Source organism: Synchiropus splendidus, chromosome 11 (genome assembly GCF_027744825.2).
Source record: "Synchiropus splendidus isolate RoL2022-P1 chromosome 11, RoL_Sspl_1.0, whole genome shotgun sequence".
NCBI classification, from domain to species: domain Eukaryota; kingdom Metazoa; phylum Chordata; class Actinopteri; order Syngnathiformes; family Callionymidae; genus Synchiropus; species Synchiropus splendidus.
The window spans coordinates 17,423,535-17,450,166 of NC_071344.1; the positions used below are offsets into that span (position 1 = coordinate 17,423,535).

Consider the following 26,632-nt stretch of genomic DNA (forward strand, 5'->3'; position numbering starts at 1 on the left):
TTAAGCAACATTTTTGGGTTTTGTCTTTTTTCTGACTCACCTTTGTTCCTACAGGAGGCGCGGTCTGACTTTAAGTGTCAAGAGAAGATAGGTGAGGATGTCTGGGAGGAGGCCCCGGGGCAGACCCAGGACACCTCTGTGCTCCTCTAGATCTTTTCGCCTGTGCACTGCCAATGTGATCTTGCCTTAAATATAACGTTCCAGGTTTGTCTTCCAAAAACCCTGTCCGGGAACTGGCACCTCCTCGATCGGGATACAGCTTCTGTCTCTGAGGTTAACAGACCGGATCGTGTGGGATGAGCTGAAATCTTCACCAAAGCTGCTGAGAACCGTTTCAATTAATACGCACGAGTCACTTCCTCATAATTGATTTCCTGCCCGAGAGTCGCGGCGCGTCACGACCAGCACTGACAAGTCCAAGTCACTCGCGGGCAAATCAGGAGGCTCCTCTTCCACTTTCTCTCTCGTGTGAACGCCGTCCTCGCGGTGCTGAAGATGACGGTAACACATTATTGGAAGTAGATTCATGAGAAATCATAATACACGAGTCTTTACAGAGGTTGTTATGAATGCTGATAGTCATTTATAGTAACTTGTAACATGGTTTATGAGTGAAGAAACCATAACCCTTTACCTAACTGCACTAAACAACAGTCAACAAGTCAAAGTTGCAGCAGCAATCCATGCTGCACAAGTTGCTATGTATGTTCATATGATTCTTCTGTAAAGTGTATGATGTCTTATAAACCTATTTTTTGTGTTAAACCCCCCTTCATCTCCTTGTATCCAAGGTCGTGGGGGCAGTAGTCACACAAAGCATGCCCAGGCAAGAGCAGCTGGAATACTGAGGTTTTACTGTCCTGGATCTTCCCCTGAGTCTCTTCCTGCTCTGCATCTCACTGGTCTCAGACACATCCAGACAAGAGGCCCCTGATCTGGCTTCTGATGGAGGAGCAGTGCAGTCTACTCTGAGTCTCTCCAGGATGGTGGAGCTTCTCATTTTCCCATGGACAGGGACTACATGATGGTGTAGGACTGGGTTGGACTGGATGTTCTGGAATGAATTGATCTGCTCTTTACAGGAGCAGTTGGAGGGTTTATTAGAGTCAAGTGATCGATCCACCAAAAAAAGCCAGAAGTGCGACCACAAGGTGTCAGTAGTCCCGACAGAGTCAAGAGGAATGGAAGCCAAATCTGTCCCTTAAGGGAGGTGGTAAGGACACAAGGACACAAGTCGTCAAATGGAAAAAAGACAGAAAACCATATCACAACTGTTCTATTCAAACAACTCTATCCGAAACAGTCATGTCCAACAAGAGACATGGCAGGAAGCCTCAGGTCAAGAGACGGCTGACTTGCAGGTGGTCCTGGAAGTCTTCCTCTGAACTGACGTCTAAACAACAGACACCCCAGCAAACGCCTGAATCTATCAGCTCAGCTTCTCCGCTCACCTTCATCGCTCCGAGCGTCGAACTTTCCCAAAGTCTTAAATCAAACTTCGGATCAGTGGGATCTCCGCGCGCCTCCTATTCTTTCCCTCCTTTTCCCCGAAGTGCGAACGCTTCTCAACATTCCCCGCGCCAGCCGTGTGCGTAATCCTTTTCCTCTGCCTAATTGATACAAATGAGAGGGAGGCCGATTGGATTGAGGGGTGGAGGAAAAAAAAAAGGTCTGCTGGGGTTATTTTTCCTTGGTGAGGCTCAGCGCTGCACTCGCGGTCAGCCGGAGATGGAATTTAATTAACCCCAGTGGCAGCATGGGAGTCTCTAATGTAGACAGATGCATTCAGGCTGCAGCCGCGTGCATTTTAGATGAGCCGCGCCGTGGACCGCAACCCCGACGTGGACGGAAGTTGTCTGCCGAGGGCTTGACTCCATGCCTGTGTGGAGGAAGCCTGTCGCACACGTGGCCTTGGTCCTTGACACGGACTCTCTTCACCTGCTTCCTTTAAGTTCAACATGCTCCGCGCAATGGTTTGATCCAGGTCTGCTCTTACTCTAGCCATCCCAGCTACATAGGGTGGGGGCCGAAGATGGGATCAACCCCTTTCCCCTCCCCACCCGCCATCTGCAGTTAAAAGAGTCAGGACTGAGATCAGTTTCAAAATCTTTCCGTGGATCAGCGTTTGTTTTTCCCGATAAAGTCAGACTGCCGCTTCAGCGCCCCCCCCTCCCACCCCCACCCCGAAGACCGCTTCCATTTCCCCCCCTGTTCATTATTTACAGGAGTGAATGAGTCTCTCTTGTGTAAAAGGTGCAGAATGCAGGAGTAAGTGTTTCCATTCCCGAGCACATTAACTCCGGCCGAGGAGAATTACTCCCGCTTCCCATTCATTACAGGATTCAATTGGAGAATTTATTGATTACTTTGTTGACCACTTTACGTCTCGTAACCCTCCGTTTTCCCCGCAAGAGACCTCGTGTTGGAGAGGCTTTTGCGGTTTGTTTTCTCACTGCTGTGTCAAGGAAACAGGAGGGAATATGAAACATGAGAAATTCTGTCTTCAGAACCGACGAGGACACATTGGTTCGGTGACTTGCCGGCTTCAGATGGTTATGGGAGCGTAGACCCCTAGTGGTGCTCAAGCTCAAGCCCTGGCACGCTTGCAAAAAGTGCCCTTTTTTGCTGGGTTCTATTTTTTCTTCTTTCTTAAATTCCAGAGGAAACATAGACAACAACATCAACCACTTTTGCAAGGGCGCCCTTTTTCCCCGCACCTGCCCCCCAAAACGTCCGGAGACGTGCCTGTTCTGAAGTTTGATGCCACGATACACGTTTGTGCATCCTCACACTCTCTGAGATGGTTTGGCGTGAAGTATGGGCAAGGTCATCTGCAGGGGCTCAGACCAGCAGAAGAAGTCAGGGTGGAGGGGGACACGCTGGAAGGACTTGAATGTCAGATGTGATAGTTTCGTTGAAGGTGCGCGAGATAGTGATGTGCTGATGAGGCTTCATGAAACAGTGTCCTGATTTTCAGAGCTTCGTAGGTGGCACTATTGGCTTCAAAATGACTTGAGGTTTCATTCAAAGTTTGAAGCCAACGGTTTTAGGGTAGAGAGCGCCATCTAGTGGGCTGTGAAAATAAAGATGTTTCACGAGGCCCATCACAGAGCCTGGATCTCACAGGTGTCCCATGAGTGGAATAAAGCATGTGACAAGAGGCAAAACCTCCTTTTTACAAGGAAGGACAAGAGCAGCTACACTTTTTCAGGAGCAGTTTGAAGCTGTGGAGCAGGTTATTTAGTGGAAAGATCAAGGTGGAGGAGTAGGGTCATCTGTGACAACCCCCAGTGATTCTGAAGAACTCTAGCTTCCTCCCACAGCCCCAAAACACACAAAAATATTTTTAATTCATGACTGTAAATTGTGTAAAATCTGTCTCCCATGAACCCCCCAAAGCCGCAATGGAAAACAGGAAGTAAAACGACACCCCCAAATAGAAAGTGAAGCTTTGATCAATTGCTGAGGCGTCTAAACTGAGCCCACCGAGTCGGAAAAGTGACTCCTGTCGTCACCGGGAGACTGTCAGGCCTGTTATTACGGTGTTATTTCGGATGAGCCGAGGTGTTTTGAAGTTTGCCAAGAATTGTGCTGTCAGGAACACGCAGCCTTCCCTTCGTCCCCTGAACGCCGAGATAAGCCCTGCTTCCCCGTGGACTTCCATTTCTCATCTCTGTTTCTCATTCCAGAGCTGAGCCCGGCGGAGACACAAAGAATTTCTGTTTAGGAGGACGATTACTTCTGTGGAAAATTGTGGGCGCAGCGCCGCCAGCGCTCGGACCATTCGCTCTAATTGAATGGCGAGAAAACATTTTACTCCAGGTTTGTTTGCGGCTTTTATTCCGGACACTGGAACAACAATTACATTTTCTGTGTATCACTTTGTGGAGTGGTGTTTTTAATCACCGCCGCCCCCCGCTGGGATCCGAGGACGACAAGTTTGGGAGTGAAATAAATGGAAACAAAGCAGCGCCCCCTAAAGCGCTGGTCAGAAAGAGCGGCCTGGTGAGTGAAAGTGATGTTTGAAAAACAATTTTCAAGAAAAGCCCATTAATTCTGCTTTAATGACAACTGCTTTCCCAGGCGAGCGAACATTATGACCACCTATGGCCATAACATCATCCCAGATGTTGGACACTGCCACATCCCCGGATTGTGTTTTTCCTACTCCAGACGCTTCCACGTAGCGACTTTGACTTGTTGTTCTGATGTGACTCTGGGGGTCCGTGGCTTCTTCTCAACCCTCCTGTGATCTGAACTCGCCAAGTGACCAGGAAGCTGTCTGTCAAGTCGCTGCCGCATTAAATGAACAGTTTATGAAACCATGACCACAGCTCCACATCACTGCCCTCATTTCAGTCAGGATCCTGGGGTATCTGAGTTGTTTGGTAGAGCTGAAGACACTGGAGCTTAGAGGTGGAGTCGCACATGAAAACGTCTGTGGTGTAACACGTGCTCAAAACAGTACATGAAGTTTGCATCACGTCTTTTGTGCGTCTGAAACGACACTTTTAAGAGAGAAAATCAAACACAAAATGTGCAATATTTCAGACCTTAAATGGTCCCTCTCATAGACGCACTGAACACAGTTCTTTTCACCAGCTTGTGATCTCCGCATGAATATGAATTATATTTTTGTGCTTTTCTAATATCAAATATTTTAATAAGAAACATATTTTCTAACAGCAAAAACACTAACATGCAATATTTTCCAAAGATGTGTTTCAAAGTGTCCAATTGAAGAAGTTATTTCAGCCTTTGACAAGTCAACAATTCATAAAAACAGTGAGTTTGAGTTATTAAAAAGAATAAATCAAAACCCTCTTATCCTCGAAGGTAACCAAATTGGTTCCTCTGCCCGATGTGATGAAGCACCTAACGCGTGATCCATTTATTGCTCTCTGGTAATGGCTCAGATCTCTTCACCAACTTCAGATCTCACCATTTTTATCAAACTTTTTCAATGTTTTTATGTAATTTCTAGACTGTTTTTGTCCAGAAACTAGTTCTGACTCGACTAATTTGAGTGTTTGCGATGAAGCAGTTCGAGCCTGGAACAAGTCAACAGTTCACCAGCATCCATGTCCCACCTATTCACGGCTTCTGGTTGTCCTCGTGGCTCCTCCTCCACCACGAAACTTCTCCGTTCACCATGTCACCATGGAGCACCAAGCTTCTACACCGGTTCATCACTCTCATATGCTGTGTTTTCAGTTCCGTCCCCAGATTCCCCGGCCAGCGCTCACGTCTGCTGAGAATAACCGAGCAGCTTGCTCCCGCCGCCGCGGTGAATCGGTATTTACAGCCAACCCTTCACTATTCAAGGCCCGCTCCGAAAGTGAGGACGCATTTAATTTGGCTGCCATTTGAGGCTCCTTACCGCCACGCTGGGGGAATAATTGATGAAGGCCTCCAACAGGTCCATTAATGACGTGACCCGGCAGACCTTGAGGATGCTCCTGCATCCAGAGGTCGTCACTCCTTCACCTCCGACCACATTGAAATTCAAGCTCACACCCACCGACATCACAGACGGAATATTACCGGGGACATGTTTAATGCAGACGAGGTGGGTTGCTTCTGAAGTGCAGCTCGCAGGGTTCCGTCCCGCCTCCAGGAAACTCTGTGTGCTGCTTTGCTGCTTTTCCCCTTCATATGGTTCTGTGCAGGTCTGTCCCTGATGCTTGGGGCGACTGACAGGGGACAGGACTCTGGACAGGACTCACCGTCGTATGTTTGGGGAGGAAACAGGAGTGCCTAGAGGAAACTAAAGCAAGCATAGGAAATAACTCATGTTTCCTCTGCATGCTCTGGTTTCCTCCCATGGACCCAGCAGACACAGAGGCTGACAAACGGCTCACATGGTTCTGACTATGAGGTTCTATACTGAGATGTCACACAGGAAGTAGTACGCAATCATTATTTTCAACCTTGAGTTACTTTAAACTTCATTATTATTATTACTTAAGATCTTTTCCATTATATATATATATATATATATAATTTTTTTTTCATTTATTTATTTGTTTCAAACAAGTTTTAAGCTGTAACATGGGAGGAAAACATACCAATGAATAGAAAGCTTTGGTTAAAATTACTTTCAGGAAAAAATGATTGATATATTATCAATTTTTACATTTTTTCAAGCTGCCTTTAGACTTACTCAAGCAAAATCAGTGATAATAACTTGAGTTTAACTGAACTGCTTCCTCCTCATCTCTGGTCTTCTGCACCATCTTCATCCTCCTCTGGGCGCACCTTCATGCCTCATCTGTCCTCCCCAAACTTTTCCACTCGTCCCTCTGATCTTGTCTTTTCTCTCACTCCCTCCTCCTAACCTTCGTCTCTGACTCCTGAAGACTCAGACTCGGAGACAAACACAGAGGCGGGAACACAGTGAACCTTGTTTTATTCAGGTGTTTTTCGAGTCTCTTCAGCGTTACAGACATTCAGAGTAAACATTCTCCACGGCGATGTGCAAAACGGCATGTGAAAGGAAACAAATACATTCTCTTTTCTTGTTTTTTTTTTTTCTTTCAGGAAACAGTTCTGAACAACCATTGCAGCTCTCTTCTCATCAGCTCAGCATTGTGGTCCTTTAAATGCTTCGAAATGTTGGCCACAGTGAGGAAATATTAAATTTTCTAGGAATACAGTCACCCGATGCATAAACCAATGCCGCTAACTGAATGAGCACAGTAAGTCAAAGAAAAGCAATAAAATCCTGAGATTTATTCTCAAATTTACACCAGCAATATGACAGAGCCACTGTAATTTTTACTTTTTTAACTTTGATGAAAACAAAACCCAAACCCCGGCTGTTAAAATATTCTCCCCAACAATCATCAGTTTTTCATTTTGCTGCTCAAATACCACTTTTCACAGAATCCTCTTCAGAACCAGTAGAAGGATTTTGACTGAAATAAGAAAAACTCAAAAACAAATTCCACAAATGGCGACTCTGCGGAAGCGGAGATCTTCTGCCGACAATAAAGTCGTGATGGGAGCCCAGACACGCACACACATCACTATCCTTGTGGGGACCGCTCATTGCCATCACCCTTTCCCCAGCTTCTCCCTCTAAACCTAAACATCCAACAGACATGGCTCACCTGAACCAGGACTCTGAACCAAGCTGAAACCCACTAAGTCTTTATCCTTGGGTTTGTAGAGCTCCATCCAAATGGTCCCTACATTGGCATGAGGTCCCCTCAAGGATAGTGTTTAGTCAAGAATTGGTCGCCACAAGTGAGGACCAACCAGACGCACACACACGGGCTCATCAGCAACCGGAGCACAGACACAGATGACCACTGCAGCAGCGATTTTCATACATATGCAACATTCCAGGAGAAACACAGTGATGTGGTCAGAATACTCTTCAGAACAACCTCCACCTTCGTCTCTGTTTAAACGTTTGATATTGAAATGGAGGGAAGAGCGGCGACTCGTCAGTGAACCCTGATGCGACTGTCGGGAGCAGAACTCCACAGTCTTCGTGCGCCGACTGAAGTTTGAAATGCAAATGAAGGCGGTATTGCTCGTCTGCTCTGTTTTCCTTCTCAGATCCTGGGAAAGGCGCAGGGCGCCCCGATATCTGACGTGACGCGCGGAGGTGTCCTCTGGGAGGACGGCACGCTCCTCACGAGCAGGCGGGAACATCGGCGAAGTGAGGCTCCCTCGGCTGGCAAACAAAGCTTTGTCTGTACACTCGATTCCATCTCTGCTCTTGACCTTTTCTGAAGTCACATGACAACCTGTACTACTGCGCCTCTCTTCCTCAGAAGAAACATGAACACACTGAAAGTCTTTGGCCTTTTTTCCACTCGTGTGCGGGATTTCACAGAGAGTTGGTCGACATTGAATAAAACCATCTGAGTCATCTTTAAACCCGTCGTGCTGAACAACAGAGTGTAGCAGCAAAGACACCCGGACTCCAATACCACCGCACTTCAGAGGCTGCGGTCCTACTCTGAGCCCGACTGGATGATCTACCGAGATAATTCTCACTTCCTGCTCATGTTCGTAGTGGCATGGGAGGAGCTGAGCTGTGCAGATAAGAACACCACAGAGGGGATGAGGAACAGCACCACCTCTTGTTTCAAGTCAAGTGAAGTGGTACCTTAGTTTATGACAATAAATGGTTCAGAGAAGATCCTCTGAATGTCAGTCGCCACCAATAATTCCTCACATGGCTCTCCTCCTTACTGACCGTGACGGAAACGCACGGCTGTTTGAGGGGCTTTCACCACGTTGTTATGTGGTGAACCAAAGCCAACCTCCTTTTGTGTGACACATGCTTCCCCTCCATTTGCAGTTCTCACTGGACAGTGTCCAGTGTGTCCTTGGGGTCCAATCATGAATCTCTAGTTCATGGTGTCTATATCTTCCTTTTTGAGCATCACTCATGGTGCCGAAGATGTGAGCGACTCTCAGGGGAATTGTGTTTCAATTGGACGGCTAAGTGAACTGCCAATATGTGATGCTTCAGCTGTGAGACTGTGAGGGCGGTTTCTACATGGGAAATCATTCCAAAGCCACAGCCCCATTTGATTTTGGGATTATGCTCCTGGGCGTGTAGAACCCGTCCCTGTCACACAGTCAACAGCCAGCAGAAGAGAGAGTGAGGATCCAGAAGGAGAGAGTGACGCAGGAAAGGTGTGTGGAACAACTCATTTGAAAGGTTAGCAACGAATTTGGTTGATCTACTAGTTAAGCCAGGAAAGGCTCGTAACCCAGCCCTCACCAATGAGGCTGATGAAAAAGCCGTAGAAGCGGGAAGGATCGTGTATCACCCTCAAGAGACAGGGCTCTCAGGCGTCCAACGGAGACTCAGTGTAGAACCGCTGCCCTCAGATGAAGCTTTGAACAGGGGAGTCTAAGGCAAAACTGCTACCTCTGGATTTGGCAATGGATCAGTGGTAATTCAGCTGTGACCCTACAAACCACAGGAGTCATCCAAATCAGTTCTTGCAGCAAGTTCCATCAACATCCCAGACAAGTTTGCCTCAATAGAGCTGTGAAATGAGAAACCCTTCCACCGTCGAAGGGAAGTGGTGAAGGAACTAGTTAGTGGTAGTTACAGGAATCAGCCATCAATCTTCTGCAAAAATACCTCTCAAATTCATAGCCGTCTTTACATTCCTGCTCCAAACAACTGCCTGCGGTGCGTTAAAATAAAACCATGATGGTCACGAAATCCGTCCGTCCAAAATGGACTTCAAATATCAGGGACACATGGAAGGTTAGTGACGGGAAGAAACGTTGGGACAAAGCATTAAAATCAATGGAAGACAGAAAGAAATGCCAAACACGTGGTGACTATCTTGGTCGACAGAAGTGGACCAAACTGAAGAAGAAAGCCATTAGGCAAAACATTATGACCACCTGCAAACAGCCTTAAATTTAAAGGCCTTTTGTTGCTCTTGAAGAGAGAAGACTTGAAAGCTAGCGCTGAATCAGGACGGGATTTGATTCTTGGGAACTGACTCCCTGGTAAATGGGCAGCGTTGCCAAATTCTGCACCCATTTGGGCTTCAGACATTGTTTGGGTTGAAATTTTTGCAATCCAACTTTTGTGTCTGGATTTACTAACCAACACTGACCATGATATGGAGAACGGTGTCTACTCAGTGGAGGTTGAGATTTGGGCTGGTTGATATTGTGTGAGAAGTCAGTCAGATCTGGCAACCCAGTCCATGGTCTACTTGCCGCTTTTAGGAGCTTTTAGCTGTGGACCACAGCGAGAACTGGCACCCAGACTAAAGAAAACCTGTTTGGACAACACCTATCGTCCTCCTCTGTAACGGTCCTCACAGTCTTCTCATCACCTGATGCTAAGAGACACAGATGGAGCTGAATTGTTGGTTGCCTTTTTGGAAACTGCAGCTGTTAAGATGCCCACAGTACCAGCAATGTGAGCCGACACCGGTACTCTCCCGGTCCCGTCAGATTTCTCTCCAATGCTCCAGCTGTTGAATCGGTGGTCATAATGTTTGTGCGATACTAAGTCTGAAAGGGAATATAAATACATATTTGGTCTTCAATACGCCACGCTTTCTTCATCACGAGTTGAAATATCACATTTTGACTCAGCACAGTCCATGACACCGACAGCTCTTGGTACAAGACTTCCTGGGCATAGACTCACCTAGAGAAAGTCCAACCCTTCATCTGGGATGTTTTGCCTGAGCTGTATCCTAGAGTTGGATGACCCCAGTCGGGTCTTGGTTGCGGGCATCTCTCGGACCCTCTTTGCCCTGTATGACTCTCTACACCTGGACCAGTAGAAGCAGTTGGGGTCTCCATTATGCCGGACCACATTTTCAAATTAGCAAATGACGCTCGCTCTTGCTAGGTACTAGCTGAGGCTAAGAAAACCGTTTTGCTTTCCTGGTTGAGAAAATACTTTAAAGAAAAACACTGGGAGCATTGTTAAGTGATTGGTACCATCAATACCTCTCCATCGACCAATTCGTGTTGAAAAATGTGCTGTAGCACCTTGAGATTCCCTCATTTAGCACGGCCGCACGCTAGCTAAGAAGCACCACAGCTTTGTGTTCAGTGGATGCAGTTTTGTAAACTTCAGTCGCAGCAGCATTTGTCGCTTTTCTCTTTTCCAAGTACGGACATGAACACACAGCGTGGATGGACATAGGTTCAAGACATAGGTACCAGCGTGAGGTATGAAGATGCACAATGACGTCACTGTCTGTTGAACAGCAGTCGCGACCTCGTCGTCATGACGACGCCTGTTACTAAGGAAGGAATTGCTCCCAAACTTTTTCACCTTTTTGAGTTTTGCTCTTTTCCACGTTCCCTGAAGGCACCACTGATGAGTCCGAGTGTGGCATCATTTATTTTCTCTCCTCCCCTTCAGCTACAAGAGTTCTAGTTCTCGCCTCACGTTATGTTCTCATTTCCTTCTTAATACGTCTTCTTTTCCTCTGATTGATGAATTGGTCTTCACATTAACTGGACCTCCAGGCGGCCGCCAACCTTTCGCCGCTTCCTCTCAGCAGTGGAATTTGAAGATGATCAGGACGATCCTCTTGTACTCTTTTCTGAAGTTGTGGTTCAGGACGCCGTAGATGACTGCGTTGAGGCAACTGTTGAAGTACGCCATGAAGTAGCTGGCCGTGAACAGCCACTCGGGAATGGCGCGACTCAGCCTGGAGTCCAGCGCCACGGCCAGTCCGATCAGGTTGAGCGGCGCCCAGCAGACGGCGAAAAGCACGAACACTACGAACATGGTGAGGAAGTTGCGGAGGTCGTGCGGCTTGATCTTGGGCCGCGAGTCCGGCTTGACTCTCCGCCTCACCTGGATGACCAGGATCCAGATACGCAGGTAGCAGTAGGTCACGATGGCGATGGGCAGGATGAAGTGCACCACCACCACAACAATGGTGTACAGCGAGCTGACCGACTGGGCGAAAGTACAGGAGTAGACCCGCGGGTCGTATTGCAGGGACTCCACGAACCAGTTGGGCACGATGGCGAGGATGGTGAGCGCCCAGACCAGGACCACGTAGCACATGGTGTTGCTGGTGGAGAAGAGTTTGTCGTATTTGAGGCTGTGGCAGATGTAGCAGTAGCGGTTGATGGCGATGCCGGTGATGTTGAAGATGGAGCCGATGACGCTGAGGCCCATGAGGAAGCCACTGATCTGACAGTGGATGTAGCCGGCGATCCAGCCATCGTGGAAGATGGCGCTCAGGACCAGCGGATATGGGTAGATGGCGACGACCAGGTCGGCGAAGGCCAGACTCACCACGAAGGCATTGCCTGCAGAGAGCAACAAACACAATTAGCGTGGCCCGAAAGGACCGGGAGCGAACGATTTCCTCAGATTGAGATGCAGAAGTTGGAGCTAAACTGAAGACTTAAGATGCAGAGCAGCCCCTCAGGCAAATGCTAAACTCCTGAACATGGACTGCAAACTTTGGCGAGACCTTCCTGCGCATCAGCTGCAGGAGAAACTTTGCGTTGGAGCGAGCAGGGATACACCATCCATAATCCTGCTGTCTATGTGTCCGGCATACAAACCAGTGTTTACTTCACTCTCGGGAACAACAGTGGCTCCACCATTAAAAGCTTCCTCCTGCGTGTGAAGCTGTCTGCAGCGTTTGGACAGTGGGACTGGCAGTGATTTATTCCTGCCTACACCAGCAACTCAGAACAGTGGTGTGCCTCCGACAGTGATGAGGCTTCGAAGCTTAATGGAGCAGATGCTCTGAAAGTGAAGTTAGAGGGGAGAATGATCCTTTGTTTGTCATTTGCTAGATGGAAGTATTCGTCAGCAGCTTTCGTTCTTTCATTGCATCGAATACAAAGTCGTGTTTACAACAGTTCGGTGGAAGATTGGGAGACGATGCGGAGCTGCCGGCTTCACCAGACCATCCACAGTCCATCAGACCATCAACAGGCTTGTCGACGGCTACTGACTGTGATGCTTGTGTTGCAGAAGAACATCATCTGACATCATTGACTGAGCTGTGAAAGTGTGGACAGAGCTTCATGAAGATCCATCATGTCAGACCTCCGGCTTTTGCTTCAGTTTTTGTGAAGTATGTTCGAGAACTTTGCAGATGAGTCAATATCAATCTCACTGAGATTTGAAATGGAGCCAAATGAATCTAAAAACATCTTCCTCTTGTCCGTTGTCTCACATCACTCAGAAGGTGTTTTTCGATCATTCTCCCATCACTTCCAGTTACTACTCTTGGTGTTATCTTGATCAAAATGATCCTGGTTTGGTCCTTGGAGAACAATGGTTTCAGTCTCCCAGACTGCTGTCAGGAGTGACCTCCGCCTGGATGTCACCTTGGTGGTTGTTGTTTTTCCTCCCTCAGTATTTCCCTTAGTTGTGTAGTGAGTAGTGAGCGCTGGTTGTTTTATTACGAAGCTCCTCACAAGGGCGAAGACTGGTGGATGTTTCAGTGGGCGGAGTCTAGAGTTAGCGGTGGAGAATGTGTGTGTGTGTGACTCAATTAAAACAGTAGCTGCAGATATGTTCCACAGTGTCGGGATGGAGAGAGTCAGAAACAGCCATGTTTGTTTACGTCCGCCCCGTGTAGTGTTCGGGTGACGCTGCATTAGCGAGTTACGCTTCTTAGTTCCGTCTATTCGTCGTTCACGTCCGAATCCCGACCGCTAATGGCAATATTTGTGGCGTTGCACATGACATCTCAACAAGGAGGGAGGGAATGTGGACAAAACTGCAAGTTGGAATTGCGTTAATAGTTGAACGCAACATCGCCATCTCCTGGATGGACTGTCTATTTGACAGAGGAGCACTGGCGATTTTGATTATCTTTTTTTTAAACACTTAAATGCACCACTGTAACGCCAACTTTTGCAGGGAAGAATTTAACATCTAGCGCTTGTGTTGCAACTCAAAAGAGCTCTCCATGGTGCTGATTAAAGAGCACGTATGCTAGCAGCGTCTCCAACAAGTCAAACCTCCACGGCCCGTTCAGCGAGGCGTCACTCTGCATGAAAGACGATCAGCAGGACTACAAGCGAAGGGCAGGGCCAGTAATAAAGATGAAACCTCAGACTAATGCGTATCGACTGGAAGTCAGCGAGGGGCGCTTGGATATGTGCTCTCCGTTTCCCTTAGAGTCCGCGGTGACATGCCGGAGCCAGAGTTGCAGATTTAGTGTGTCTCGCTTGTTTAGAAAAGAAAATGCTTTTCCTTTTAGTCCTGAATTATTAATATTTAAAACTCTTCAGTCAGTGTTTCGTGGCCAAACACACCTGAACTGAACCGCATCAGCAAAACTGGAGACAGAAGGCTGAAATGCAACGGACACGCCGGACATGTGAGCCTTGTCATGTCAGGCACCCGGGTCACGCTCGCCCAGACAGACTTCATCAGAATAAAACCGACTCTTGTACCATCCATATCAGATGCAGATTAGACATGAGCACATATGGTGCCGCTAATAGTCTTCATTTCGCCAATCGCAATGAAATAGAATCAAATGGCCTCATAAAAACCTCCTAAATGGCTGGTTATATTGTTTTTTTTTATCCACTTTTCTCTCTCTCTGTTATTCCTCCTACATTTATATTGGTAGTTATTGATATGCTTTTGACAGAAATAAATGGGTTTGTTGCTTCACAAAAATGTCTTTGTCTAAACTGGCGAAAACTAAAAGACAAATTCATCCACCGACACTGGGCAGCAGCTGAAGATAAGAGACCAAGAGGTCTCTCCAGAAACCTCCAGCTCCTCTTCACCTGAATGTTTTTCAGTGCTCAAGTGATCTCCCTGGAGCAGCAGAGGGTCTGCTCCGAGTCTCTCCTGGATGACTGAGCTTCTCTCTCTCGAGGAGTCCAGTAAGAGAAACTCTTGATCTCAGCAGCAACAAGGAAAGTCTTTTGTATCTGAGAAATAGAGACTACAAGAGGAGAGAGTGAACTTGTCCATAGAGCTAGCGAAACCCCGACTGCTCGACGAAACGGTTCCAGTCTGCGTGCACAGACCAACACATCAAGTCTGTCAATATTCTGCTCATCGCTTAATCGCTCCGGTCAGGTGAATCAATCAGATGCAGAGAGATATCGACAAGAGTGACCCCTCCTGTTAGGAGAAAAGGTCTTCTATTGACTGTGGAGCTGAAGCTCAGCTGCAGCTCACCAGGCGCCAAACAATGCTCCTCACCATCTTTATTGTTCGATGCTGCTTCCTCCTGTGTGGAAGTTTTAATCAAACCTCTACAAGGGCAGAAAAGTTTCGTGTCTCTTCAGGTCCCCGAACTCGACTCGAAGACAGCAGACTCGTGATGATCGAGGAGTCGTGTTAATGGTGCCACATGGATGCGTCAAGCTGTTGAATGGTTCTCGGCGTGGTGCTGAATCTCAGTGGAGGACGAAGCCCGAGAGCATTTTCACACCCTGTGTGACGCCCTCAGCAGGGGTGTGTTGGACTCAGCAGGTCAGAGAAATCATCTGAGACTGCAGGACAAATCAGACATGAGGCACGGATGGTTCACTCTGTTGAGTCCAGACACGTCTGGACTCACGGTATAGAAGAGTCGCCCACATCTGACAAGTGCTTTCCTCCCATTCTGCTGCTCATGGAATCCCTAAGTCAGGTGGATTCTGTGAGTCCAACAAAGCTGCGCGAGTGCCAGTGTATCATTCATTTAATTTCTGAGACACAGCACATTCAGTGTTTGTTTCTAGTGTTGGATATCAAGTCTGTCAGATCAAAGGGAGTCCCTGCTTCCCAGGTGGCTGGACAGAGACTCATCTGTCTCAGGGCTTTGAATCCCACATACCCAATCCTCTAAAGAGAACTTATTTAGATGAGTCCCACACATCTCGCATTCTCCACGGCGGAAAGGTGCTGTAACACAACACGGTGATACAACAGTCATGAGTTTTGTTCCGTGTTCCCGAAGAAATTCAAAAGTAGCAGCTGATGAAAACAAATGATTTGAAGCGTAACATAAAAATGAAAACTTAAAAAAAGAGAGAATACAGAATGTGTGTAGACGGAAGAAAATTAAAATAAACTAAACAACACATTAAACACATTTTAGAAAAAAGTCGTATTGCTGATGTGGGTCGGACTTGAGGCCGCGAGTCCCACAGACCTGGTCTAAAATAGTGTTCGTAGAATTAAATGTAGCAGATTAAATTGTTTTTCTAAAATCACTGAATCTCCCAGGTTTGAAAAGTCTCTTCCTGCCCCTCCGTTTCCAGAAGCAAAGGTCTAGTGCCGTAATGATCAGTGAAACCACACCAGACAAATGAATTAGCAACGGTGTGCGATCAGGAGCAGCCAAACATCACTAATGTTGCCACCGCTCCCTAAAATTCTCACCAGGTCGGTGAGGCTGGTCCCGGCCTGCTGACGGTCCCAGCCTTGCTCCCACACTCTGCTGGCGAGCGATAGTCTCGGCCCATGTGCTCGCCGTTGTCTTCCACCCGAGTGTGCGCCGCTCGGCGGCAGCCACCTCTGCCAGCGCTGTTTGCCTTGCAACGGCACACACTGCTGTCACACACAGGCGCGTCAGCGAGGAATATCAGAGGGCACAGGAATTTAGAAAGTTCACTGCGAGACTTCAGCTGGCAGGTCTGGATTAGAATCAGGAGACGATGAAGGCTTCACACGAACTTTAGAAGTGAGAATTCAGTGACGGCGGGTGACATTCCTTTAAAGTTGGATGCAGGAAGGTGTGTTGAAAAGCATCCGTCTGTGTGGGTGCTTGTGATGGTCCATCAAATCTCAAGATGTTCTGGGCCAGGTTCATCCACTCACTCTCCTGGACCCGCCTGGATGTTGAGGCTCCATCACTTCACATCTTCACTGTATGAGTGCACATCGCTCGAGGTCACTTGTCAGGTCACATGGGTCACTCACAGTCCACTCATAACCCTCCCATCTGTCTCTGAGGAGGAATGGTTTGGCTCATATCTGGGCCAACTCATCATCACTGGCCCTTCACGAATCCCATCAAACTCTTCCTTCTGAAGACCTCAATTTCAAGCAATTTCAGCAACATTTGGGCTCAGCATCTCGTCCAAGTCCTGCTTGAAACACTTCCTGCTGTGCTCCCTTGCCCTTCATTGACAGCAAAACGGTGAAAATATCAATGAGTGTCATGCCGCAGTGCCAAACATGCGGAAAGTGAAACAAACAAACCAGTGAACTGGCCTCACTTCAGGTGCGTCATGAGAGGACATGACTCAGCTCCTCACAGCGATTCTCTCCTCAGTGGTGGACAACCACTTATGAGGCGGCAAGTGTTTTTTTGGAATCTCATTCAGCCAATCTACCGTGGAGGAAAAGAGGAAGGAAAGAACAGAGCGAGCGCAAGGAATCCTGGCTCAAAGGAGGGTGTCAGTAGAAGGTGTCTCAAGGTCACATGGACGCCCTGCTAGATATCAATTAGATATCACTCACAGTATGTCCAACCAGAGGGGGACTCTCTCGACACTCCAACAGACTGGAGCTCCACCCTCACGTGGGGGATGTGTAGAGATACATCAACCTTTGGAGCAGCAGAGGTTCTCCTCTGAGTCTCTCCTGGATGACTGAGTGTCTCTCTGTCAGAAAGTCCAGGCAGAGAAGCTCTTGCTCTGTGGGTCACGCCAAAGCCGGTGACTACAGGTGAGAGGAGAAACCCAGTGTCACTCAGTGGAGAGCTTTGTCTTCTGGCTCAGCTCTTTCTCCACCAGGACAAATCACATGACTGAAGATGCAGCACTGATCAAGACTCAAAATAGAGGTTTGGGTGACAGGAACGGAACTTCTAAACATCCTCCTGTTCTTAGGTGGCTTCAGAAGAAAGTAGGGAAGGAAAACACCTGAAAACCCTGAAAAAAAATATTTTGACCATTGATCAAGTCCACTTCACAGACTCAAAGAAGCCCATTTGGATTGTGGTAGCTCCATCAACTGGTTGAATCAGAGCTGAGATGTCTTGTCTCTCCATGTGACAGCTGACGATGGAGACCAGCCGCAGGTGAATCCAAACAGCAGTGTCTCTGCGTGTCAGGATCTGGGGCACGGGGTTAAAGATGAGCCGCCTTTCAAGTGCCTCCAGCAGCCGGAGTGTCCTCGCAGACACAGTATAATAGCGGGTGATAAAGCAGTGGCGCAGTTAAAAGGAAATTAGACTAAATAAATCAGGGGTCTGTGGCAGCTCGGCGGAGCGTCTGAATCATCCCGCGGGTTTGCTGCTGGCGGCGGGACGGGGTCGGGCAGGTGGTCACGCTCATCAGACATGATGTCAGGCGGGAGGGAACCAGAGGCCGCTGTAAGCTGCGCCGGGTCACATGTCACATGTCATGTACCTTCGACTGACGCGTCATCGTGTCAGCAGAGTGGAGGGGAAACACACACTCAAAAACCTGCAAAATCCCTCTCTTTCTATATAAAATAGCATTTGGCTCTCGACCAATTCACGGTTATTATGTTTGCTCCATGTTCCAGGTACCTGAGGCCGGAACTCTTCAGCACCGGGAATGAAGCTACTCAGGGCATCGCTTAGCAACATCAGCGACAAAATCAGTGGATGACGTGTGTGGGACTGAGAAGGTCCTCACAGTATCCCTTCTATATTCCAGTTCTCAAGACGAGGTTAAGCAAGACCACTCGACACACTCACTTTGGTCTCGCCCCTCACTGGTCGTGTGGCGACCGTCCAATGTCAGCGAAGTCGTGCCGAGTCGAGTCCAGGACCAGTGAGGGGCGAGACCAAGGTGGAGAGCAAACTGAAAAAAAAAGTTCAAGTCTATTAGTCACATCGACACACACATTCATTCCCTGCAAAAGAAACTGTAGTGTTTTGTTTTTCAAAATAAATCAAGAACTGACATGGTCTGTGTGCTCTGGTCTGGGTCTCCACTCAGTCACCGGTACCACAGACCATCCAAGCTCCACACAGAAAAGACCTCGGGGCAACCTGAGCAACCCATCCTCACTCCCATCCTGTAATATATTGACATTGGCCAGTGGACTTTTGCGTCCTATACTGAGGCCAAAGGCAGCCTTCAGCGCTGCATGCTGAGGCATTGGGGGTTTCAATTGAGACGTATTTTCTTTATTTTTAAGATTATTACAGTGAAAAAAAAACTACATTAAAATAAACACATTCATCCAAATGATAACAAAGTCCCCTATCTTCCTGGTGGATTTCTTTTTCCCAATCAACAGCAAAGAGAAAACTAAATTGAAACATATACATTGCAAAAAAAAGGGTTTTTTTTCAGTTACAAGACCTATTCCTCAATTTCTTTCAGGTTGTATTTGTTATTGTATTTGTATTAAACTTTTTGTCGATAATAATAATAATAATAACTTAACTAACTTAACTTAATAACTTAATATAATAACATTTTTTGTAATACAAATTAAGCTAGACCCTTCTATAAACTGAAACAAAAACTCTTCTTTATCCAAATAGTGAAACAAAGACTTAACATGCCTTGTAGAACCCCTCCACACATTCATTCGTCTTCCCTCATACTGAGCTGTAGCGCTTCTCATTTTCGAGGGGAGACTTCACTGAAGTGCATTGGCTGAAATGCACCACTGCTTGTGGGGCTTTAAATAGCTTTGACATGTAGAACACATGACATGATGTGTCGCGGAAGGCATTGAAAACCTAATGCGTCAACATGGAAGGCTGCCTTCGGCGTCAGTATAGGACGCAGAAGTTCTCTACTGCCAATACATTACAGTGTGAGAGTGAGGACACGATTGGACGTGAGCAAAGTTCACCAATTAGCGTGGGGTGGGTGGCGCTCCGGAGCGCGCTGGATCCCTCAGGATTCCTCAGCGTCAGCGCGAAGGTACCAGGAGACGTGAAGGTCAGAACAGACGCGTATTTGGCGAGCAAATCCCCTCTGTGGTTGATATTTCAGAGCAAAGAAATGTTTACAGCTCATTTCCAGCTGGCAGAGCTCACTCTGAGATCCAGCCATCTGCTCACACTTCTCCCATGTGAAAGGAGCCTTTAGAGAAACCCAGGAAGTAAGGTGCAGTTCATGTTGAGGAGGCAGCTCAGATGACCCTCAGCTTGCTCCTGAAACCAGGCTCAAAAATCCTTTGGAATTCCTCTCCGTCCAGCTGTGAGACCCCTGAATCCCCCAGACCTAATGAAAGCAGCAGCATTAATATGAGCTTTCACGAACTGACATTTGAGTGTGTCTTGGGTTACACCGTCCAATCACAGCGCAGCCCTGAGGTGGACAAACAGCATCAGACCACTTCAGGCTTCATTACACTGACTCCCAGCCTCCTCCCCCACAGGAAGTAAACGCCGGCCTAGTGAGTGAATTTGGGGAAGCAGGAAAGGCCTTTGATAAATGATACGTCTGTGTGATTTACTCTCCTCATTGGCATCGATCTCCTGGGCCTGATGCTGACACCGCCGTGACACAGCCCGACAGAAGTAACAAGCAGGTGACGTGTCACCCACAGGTCAGATGAGAGATGGGGCCAATGAAGTGGGGGGACAGCGACAGGGAAAACCCAGGGACAAAAGCGGCTCCTGGATGAAGAGCAGCGAAATTGGAAGCAGAGAAATTGGGATGAGAGTGATTGAAGTGGGAACAGGAGAGGACACTGGAGAGCAGGAGGTTACGGCGAGACACGGTAATGTGAGCCGAGCGAAACACAGCTCAGAGGGGCGGGAAGGATTCCTCATTTCATTTCCTGTCGCTGAGTCCATTTACATAGACGCATACTGAAAGGAATAACTCACCAGGGTCACAGGGTTCCATTAACCGCTAGCCCTCCCCGGTGGCTAATTATCGATAGCGTGTACATGACCGAGACATGCCGTGGAGCGTGGGGTTCTGGCCCGTTAACAAATGTCAGTGTCAGAGTGGGGTCTCCATTGCTGGGGGAGAGTTACGCACTTCAGGTGGAGACAGATTCCGAGGTCTTTGAGTTTTCAAGCAACATATGGGTTAAGTATCTTCAGCCACGACTCAGTCTGACTGGGTGAAAAAAGAGCTGAGCCAAAAGGCAAAGACTTACTGACTGGTGGAATTCTGCTTTGACCTGTGGGCAGCTGCGTGGCGCTTTACATGTCCACCACTGTTTCAGAAGTACTGCTTTAGATGAAGGTGTCAAAGCTCGCATTACGTACGAAAATGTACCCGTCGCTGATCACATGGTTGTACGCATCCTTTCCGTTGGAACTGCTGTTCACCAACATATCCACGAGGGGGATATATTAAATATATCGCGACTGGAGGACAGAGAATTTCCACCATTGTTATGTCCTCTTTGTGTCTCACTAGAGCCAAGTATCGGGTAGTAACAGCAACACTGCCCCCTACGGTTTCAGGTGGTACTACTGCGTTTGGACCATATCCTTAAGCTTTGTGGAAACGTGCAGAAATATGGCGGAAATGAAGGCAGAGCACAGTAAGAAGGCTTCGGAACATTGAGCGCTGAACCTTGATAAATGGGCGTGAAACTGATCGAGAGGGCAGCACTGGGTGGATCAGTTTGAGACCCTGTTTAGACTCTTCATGTTCCAAGCGACTTGACAGGCAGGGACATGTTTTTGCATAGAAGCTCAGGCATCTAGGAGAGACTCAAAGTAGAGGCACCTATAGCATCTAGAGGAGACCCAGGAGAACACATGGAGTTTATGTCTCTGAGTTGAGAAGGTTGTTTATCCTCACTGTGAACCCGCCCTGACTGACACGAGCGTCTATTTGGGCTGAACGGAGAATTTGCATGGAGAGCAGAGACATGACCAAAAAGATAGGAGAATCACGGTGGCGTCCCGCAAACAAAGGAGCAGAGGGAGATGAGACCTCCAGGAGATCTGACAGCATCAGGGAAGAGTATTAAAATGTGGCGTGATTGAAGCTGGTGATGGCGCGATGGGAGAGTGGAAGTGCAGGAGGCGGCGGGCGCAGGGGAGTCAGGTGCGTGAAATAAATGACATGGGTGAACAATTCATCCACTTTTTCCTCCACTGATGATTACATTCCGGCTCTGGGATTCCAAGGGCCGACCCCGAGACCGATGGGGAGGCGGGGAAACAAATGACTGGTCTTTTTAGAGAGCGCTCAGCTCTTCTCTGCCTCGGCTGCAGGGGATGACGGAGTGTGGATGTTTACCTATTGATTCTCCCCTGTGCTGATTCGTCAGGGTGACGGGTCCAAAGATCCGGAGCTCGGCCCTGGGATCAGGAGCGGGGAAGATCCTGGCGGAGGTCAGGATGATGAGCGACGCATTACAGCTGAGAGAACTTTGACTGAGAAGTGGATGAAGACAGTCTCTCTTCTGTGCTCATCGCTACAAACCTTTCCACTCACTCGGGGTGATGCGTTCAGGCGCAGTCCGACTAGTCAGAATCACTTCATCACAACTTCATTTTGAACTCGCCGGTTAGTATGTATGAAGGCTTTATGGTTTTACATATCACTGTTTTTTTTATTAAAGAACAAAAATAACTAAATAAATTGAAATGATTTCTTTATATGTTCAGCTCCTGAACGCATCATCCAATCAGATTGATGCGCAGCGCTGCACTAAAGTTCTGTGCGAGCACAGTCAACTTTGATCCTCTGTTTACATCTTTTAAATTCGAAGTCTGATCACATTGTTTTGCAAACTCCACTTCTTAAAACCGTGCGAGCCGATGCCAACTTTTTGAAAACGCCAGAAATCGCTGGGATCTCTCTGACTCTTAAATTGAAATCCCCCAAAAAATCAATCCGACACCCACCACACCCGACCTTGAAACGTCCACTGACTCCTCAAATCTACTTCGTCTCCTTTTCCCCGCCTCCACATTTAGAGCTTCTCCATTGACTTCCTGTGTGTCTCAGACTCACTCATTCATACACACACGTCTTTGAATTTCTTTCATTGGGCAGTTTCAGTTGTCAGTCTGGGGGCACATGTCCCCGGTGGAGTCTTGGCAATCTGTGGCCAGACATCTGGACTAATGAAAAGAGATGACTGTAGATGAAGAAGAGAGTGAAGGCAGGCGAAGACTTTCATTGCAGGTGTGGAAGATGTTTTTAGGACGGTAAAACCCTTGAAAATGCAAGTGACTGCAGGTTTGGGGCAGCGATTTGGATGACAGACAACAGAAAGGCTGAGCTTATTCCTGCGACTTGAGTGAGTGACACTCTATCGAGAACTCCAGCTTTTAAAAACTTTTTAAAAGCTGGAGTTTTTTTTTTAAATTTTCTTGATTCTATTTCATTTAGTTCTTTGCTGACACGAAGAAGAATGTTGGTTATTGAAGTGTTTTATGGAACAAACCCTCTTTGAACTGTGGCTGTTGTTGTTTGTGTAGTTTTCTGAAACATATTTGGAGTCTAAAGATGCTGTTTTATCGACGATATCTTGAACTTATTTTATTGGATTTCATACTAAATTAGACTGTAAGTTTTAAGTTCTGTGGAGGAACTCATGAAAAAGTGAATGACCTCTGTTGAATAAAATTGTGCTGCAGATGTGATTTCAGTTTGACTTGTAAATATATGAATCATTGACAAGCTCATTGAGTGGAAGCTCGTCCATGGCGCTGACTAAGCCGAATCTGACTCAAAAAAAGCGCAAGAAATATTGTTTTATAGGTCATATAAATGTATAATTTCTTAGTGTTAGGTTTGTAGTAGTTTTGGAATTTTCTTTTTTGCGTGAAATGACTTCATAAGAAGCTCAAAGTTGAATATCCAAAAGAAAAAAAAGGCTATTAATGACAGGTCAGCATCTCGCTCAGTTGACTGTGGGAGGAAACCAGAGTGCAGGGAGCTCCTGGCACTTGGTGCAGGTCCTTTGAACCGTAGCGACCTCAGATGTATTTATTAATAGGCTGCTGTGAAAGCATGAATGCGGACGCCTTCAATAAGCAGTTTGGCTCTGCTTCCCATTCAGAGACCTGATCAATATTCGCATGTCGTCGCATCAACACCAAAACGTCGCACGTGCCCTCCGACTGTTTTTAATATGGTTTTTACTCCGTCAGATGTCTCCAGCCGAGCGTGCCGCAGAGCCAGAGATAACAATTATAAGCCGGGATTGATTTTTTTTTTTTTCTTTTCTCCCTCCCTCGCTCCGAACGTTTGAAAGTACGGCGGTTATTTATGCACAAGGATGCTCTTGAGGGATTGGAGCTCGGTCAGGGGGCTGCCATCAGATTTACACATCAATTACACGGACTACTTTAAGTTGTAGAAGTCCTTCGCCAAGACCTGGAGGCTGTCCGCCGCTCGCCAGCGTCTAAAGAGGTTTGTGAGAGACGGGCGCTCGGGTGATGGATGGCTGAATCACGCCGCTGGACGACTGTTCGGAGAGCGAGGTTCATCTGAATCGTCGCTCCAAGAGACGGGACTTCACTTTCCAGACTTCTCAGTCGTGGAAGGTTTCGCTGAAGGCATCATCAGGACCACCAGTGATGACGATGGCGATCTTTCCTCAGTGGTCATCCTCCTCTCCTTCATCTCCAACATTGTTAGTCCAACTCTGTTACTCCTCTCCACATTCCATCCTGCCTGACTTTGCCTCCAAACTTCTCCACATCTCTGATCATTTCCGCTCTGACTCTCCTGAGTCTGACTCTCTAAACCAGGGGTCACCAACCTTTTAGCAACCGCAAGCTATTCCCATGGTGCTGTGTGACCCGAAGGGCTCGGTTCCGTTCTGAAATCACCATGAACAATGGATGATAAATGATATTCCTCCGAAATACAGTGCAGAGTTTTCACTGTAATTTCCAATGGTGTAAGAAAATCTAACAAAGTAAGATGGTTACTACATGAATTTTTAAATTATTATTATTTTGTTTTTAAACAGCCTGTGGTCTACTCCCTTGTTCTCTGCGGGCTACCTGTTGGCGACCCTTGCTCGAAACATAGATCCTGACTGCAATGGTTGCTGTACATTTCGCTCTTCTTGTGAAACAATGAATGGAAAATTTCAGTTTTTCCATCCGCCTCTCAGAATTAAATTCTAAAAGTTCAGTATTGGCACTGGGCTAAACTCATCCAACAGTCCGTGAAGCGTGTAGCTAAAGACGCAGAACTGTCGCCAGAGAGCTTAACTTTAATTAAAAAAATGAAAATGATTTCCTTCTGAAATATGTTCTCCATGTCAAATGCAAATATTAGTTCTGCATGTCCGTTGTGTTTGTTTCACTCAGCGTCTCACCAGACTTGACTCATCAAACACAGTGGAAATGTTTTTTCCACCTTTCCAACCGGGTTCCTGCTTCATCTGAGCGTGCGGAAAGCGATGCACAACGTGCGATGCGTGACACTGTGACCTTCCGAAGAGGGTGTTTGAAGACTCGCCCTTCAGAAGACCCAGCATCAGCACTACATCTGGGTCCAGGTACTGTTGTCTGCCGCTCATCTTCATGTCGCCTCACTTTAACTACACATTGTAGCTGTCACATGATGTTTTGGACAAACTTCAGGTGTGAATTCATGAAAACACTCTCATGTTTTCAACAATCCAAACCTGGCGTCATGCTGAAGGAAGCTCTCCTGCTGGGTGAATAAGCAAACGATGGAGAAGTCCATGATCCATGAATGTCCATGTTGTCTCGCCATTTCTTTTTCAGTTATTTTTCAACGGAGGGACTAGAACTTTTAGACAAAAATATCAAGAACTCAAGCTTTTAAAAACATTTTGTCGATTGTATTTCATTTAGTTCTTGCTGACATGAAGAAGAATGTTTGTTATTGAGGTGTTTTATGGAACAAACCCTCTTTAAACCATGACATATTTGGAGTCTAAAGATGCTGTTTTATTGGATTTGACACTAAATTAGACCTTTAGTTTTAAGTGCTGTGGAGGAATTCATGAAAAAGTGAATGACCTCTGTTGAATAAAATTGTGCCACACATGTGTCTTCAGTTTGAATTACTCGTAAATATATGAATCACTGACAAGCTCAATGAATCCACGGCACTCACGGAGCCAAATTCTGAGTCAAAAAAGCGCAAAACATATTGTTTTATATATCATATAAATGTATAGTTTCTTAGTGTAATAAGTTTTGTTATTGTCTTTTTAGCGTGAAATGACTTTATAAGAAGCTCAAAGTTGAATATCCAAAACCGAAAAAAGGGTATGAATGAAGAATATTTATGAGAAAAGCAGCTACCTGTTTTCCTGAGTTTCCTGTTCCTGAACACGGACACGATGACCAGCAGGTTCCCGATAACATCCACCACGATGGTCGTGATCAGCACACCGGCCAGCACGGTGGCCGCCCACGGGAAGCTCTGGTGCTGCTGACCCGGAGCACCTTCCTCTCCAGCCGCCGAGGAGTTGCGCGGCGCCAGGGTCCCCTCCAGCAGGGTGGGCTCCTGGTCCTCCAGGGACATCAGTTGCGGAAGGTGCCTCGGGTCGACGAGTCGCATCGAGTCGTGGTCGTGTCGCTTCGGTCCATGCAGCATTGCGCGCGGTGGTCAGGCGCACCGGGGAGCGTGGATGTGCGCCGCCAGCGCGCCTTCGAACGGTGCGGAGTGGCGCATGTCGTCTGTCGCGGGTGAAGGCAGGAACTAGTTCAGTCAGGGAAAAGTCAGAATGGGGAGCTTCATTCACAAATCCGCGTCGTTATTCCAGCTTCATTCAGAACCTGCTGTCAACCGCATCTGAGCAGAGGCGCGTGTGAGGCTTCAGCCGGCAGCTTTACGCGCCTTATAGCGTCCAACCGTGGCCCGCCGTCCTCCCCCGCCTCTGCCTCTCTCCCACCTTCTCTCTGTCACACCGACGCCTCCTTCCTCCTCCGTTTAGCGGCTCCTCCAGCCCTCCTCCTCCCGCTCTCTCCCTCCTTCAACACTCGGACTCGTCTCTTCTGAAAGCACATCTGGTTTGAGCTCTGACTTCTGAGGCTCCGCAGACCAAGTGAGATCAGCCCGTCTGCACCAGACGCGAAGCCTGAGCCCTTTGATTGACGCGTGTCCGTCTCTTGTGTCTCTGGGGTCAAATCCTGGCAGTTTAATCCTCCAACATTCAGATCCCAGCGAGCCCAGAGCCGTGTGATGGACTAGAACCCCACATTCACTTCAGTGTCTTCCTGTTCCTCACGGGCCCTGGGGTCCGGTCCGGTGCTTCGGTTCAGTGGACAATGAGAAGCAGCGCCACTTGAAACACGCACTGATGATTATTTGTGTATTACGG

At 47.5% G+C, this 26,632-nt stretch overlaps 1 protein-coding gene across 1 annotated transcript; it reads right to left on the minus strand.

The window, feature by feature from the left end:
• Positions 1 to 6,430: 6,430 nt before the first annotated feature.
• mtnr1al (melatonin receptor type 1A like) lies at positions 6,431 to 26,119 on the minus strand. The gene is made up of 2 exons (XM_053879887.1): positions 25,611 to 26,119; positions 6,431 to 11,784 (listed from the first exon to the last, which is right to left on the minus strand). Exons 1-2 carry the CDS (start codon positions 25,903 to 25,905, stop codon positions 11,015 to 11,017), a joined length of 1,065 nt encoding a protein of 354 aa, XP_053735862.1. The 5' UTR covers positions 25,906 to 26,119; the 3' UTR covers positions 6,431 to 11,014.
• Positions 26,120 to 26,632: the final 513 nt, after the last annotated feature.

Coding starts and splice junctions, on each gene's coding strand:
- mtnr1al (XM_053879887.1), bottom strand. CDS start 25,905: ATGCTGCATGGACCGAAGCGACACGACCACGACTCGATGCGACTCGTC. Junction 11,785..25,610: donor CAGGAAACTCAGGAAAACAG/GTAGCTGCTTTT, acceptor TGCTCTCTGCAG/GCAATGCCTTCGTGGTGAGT.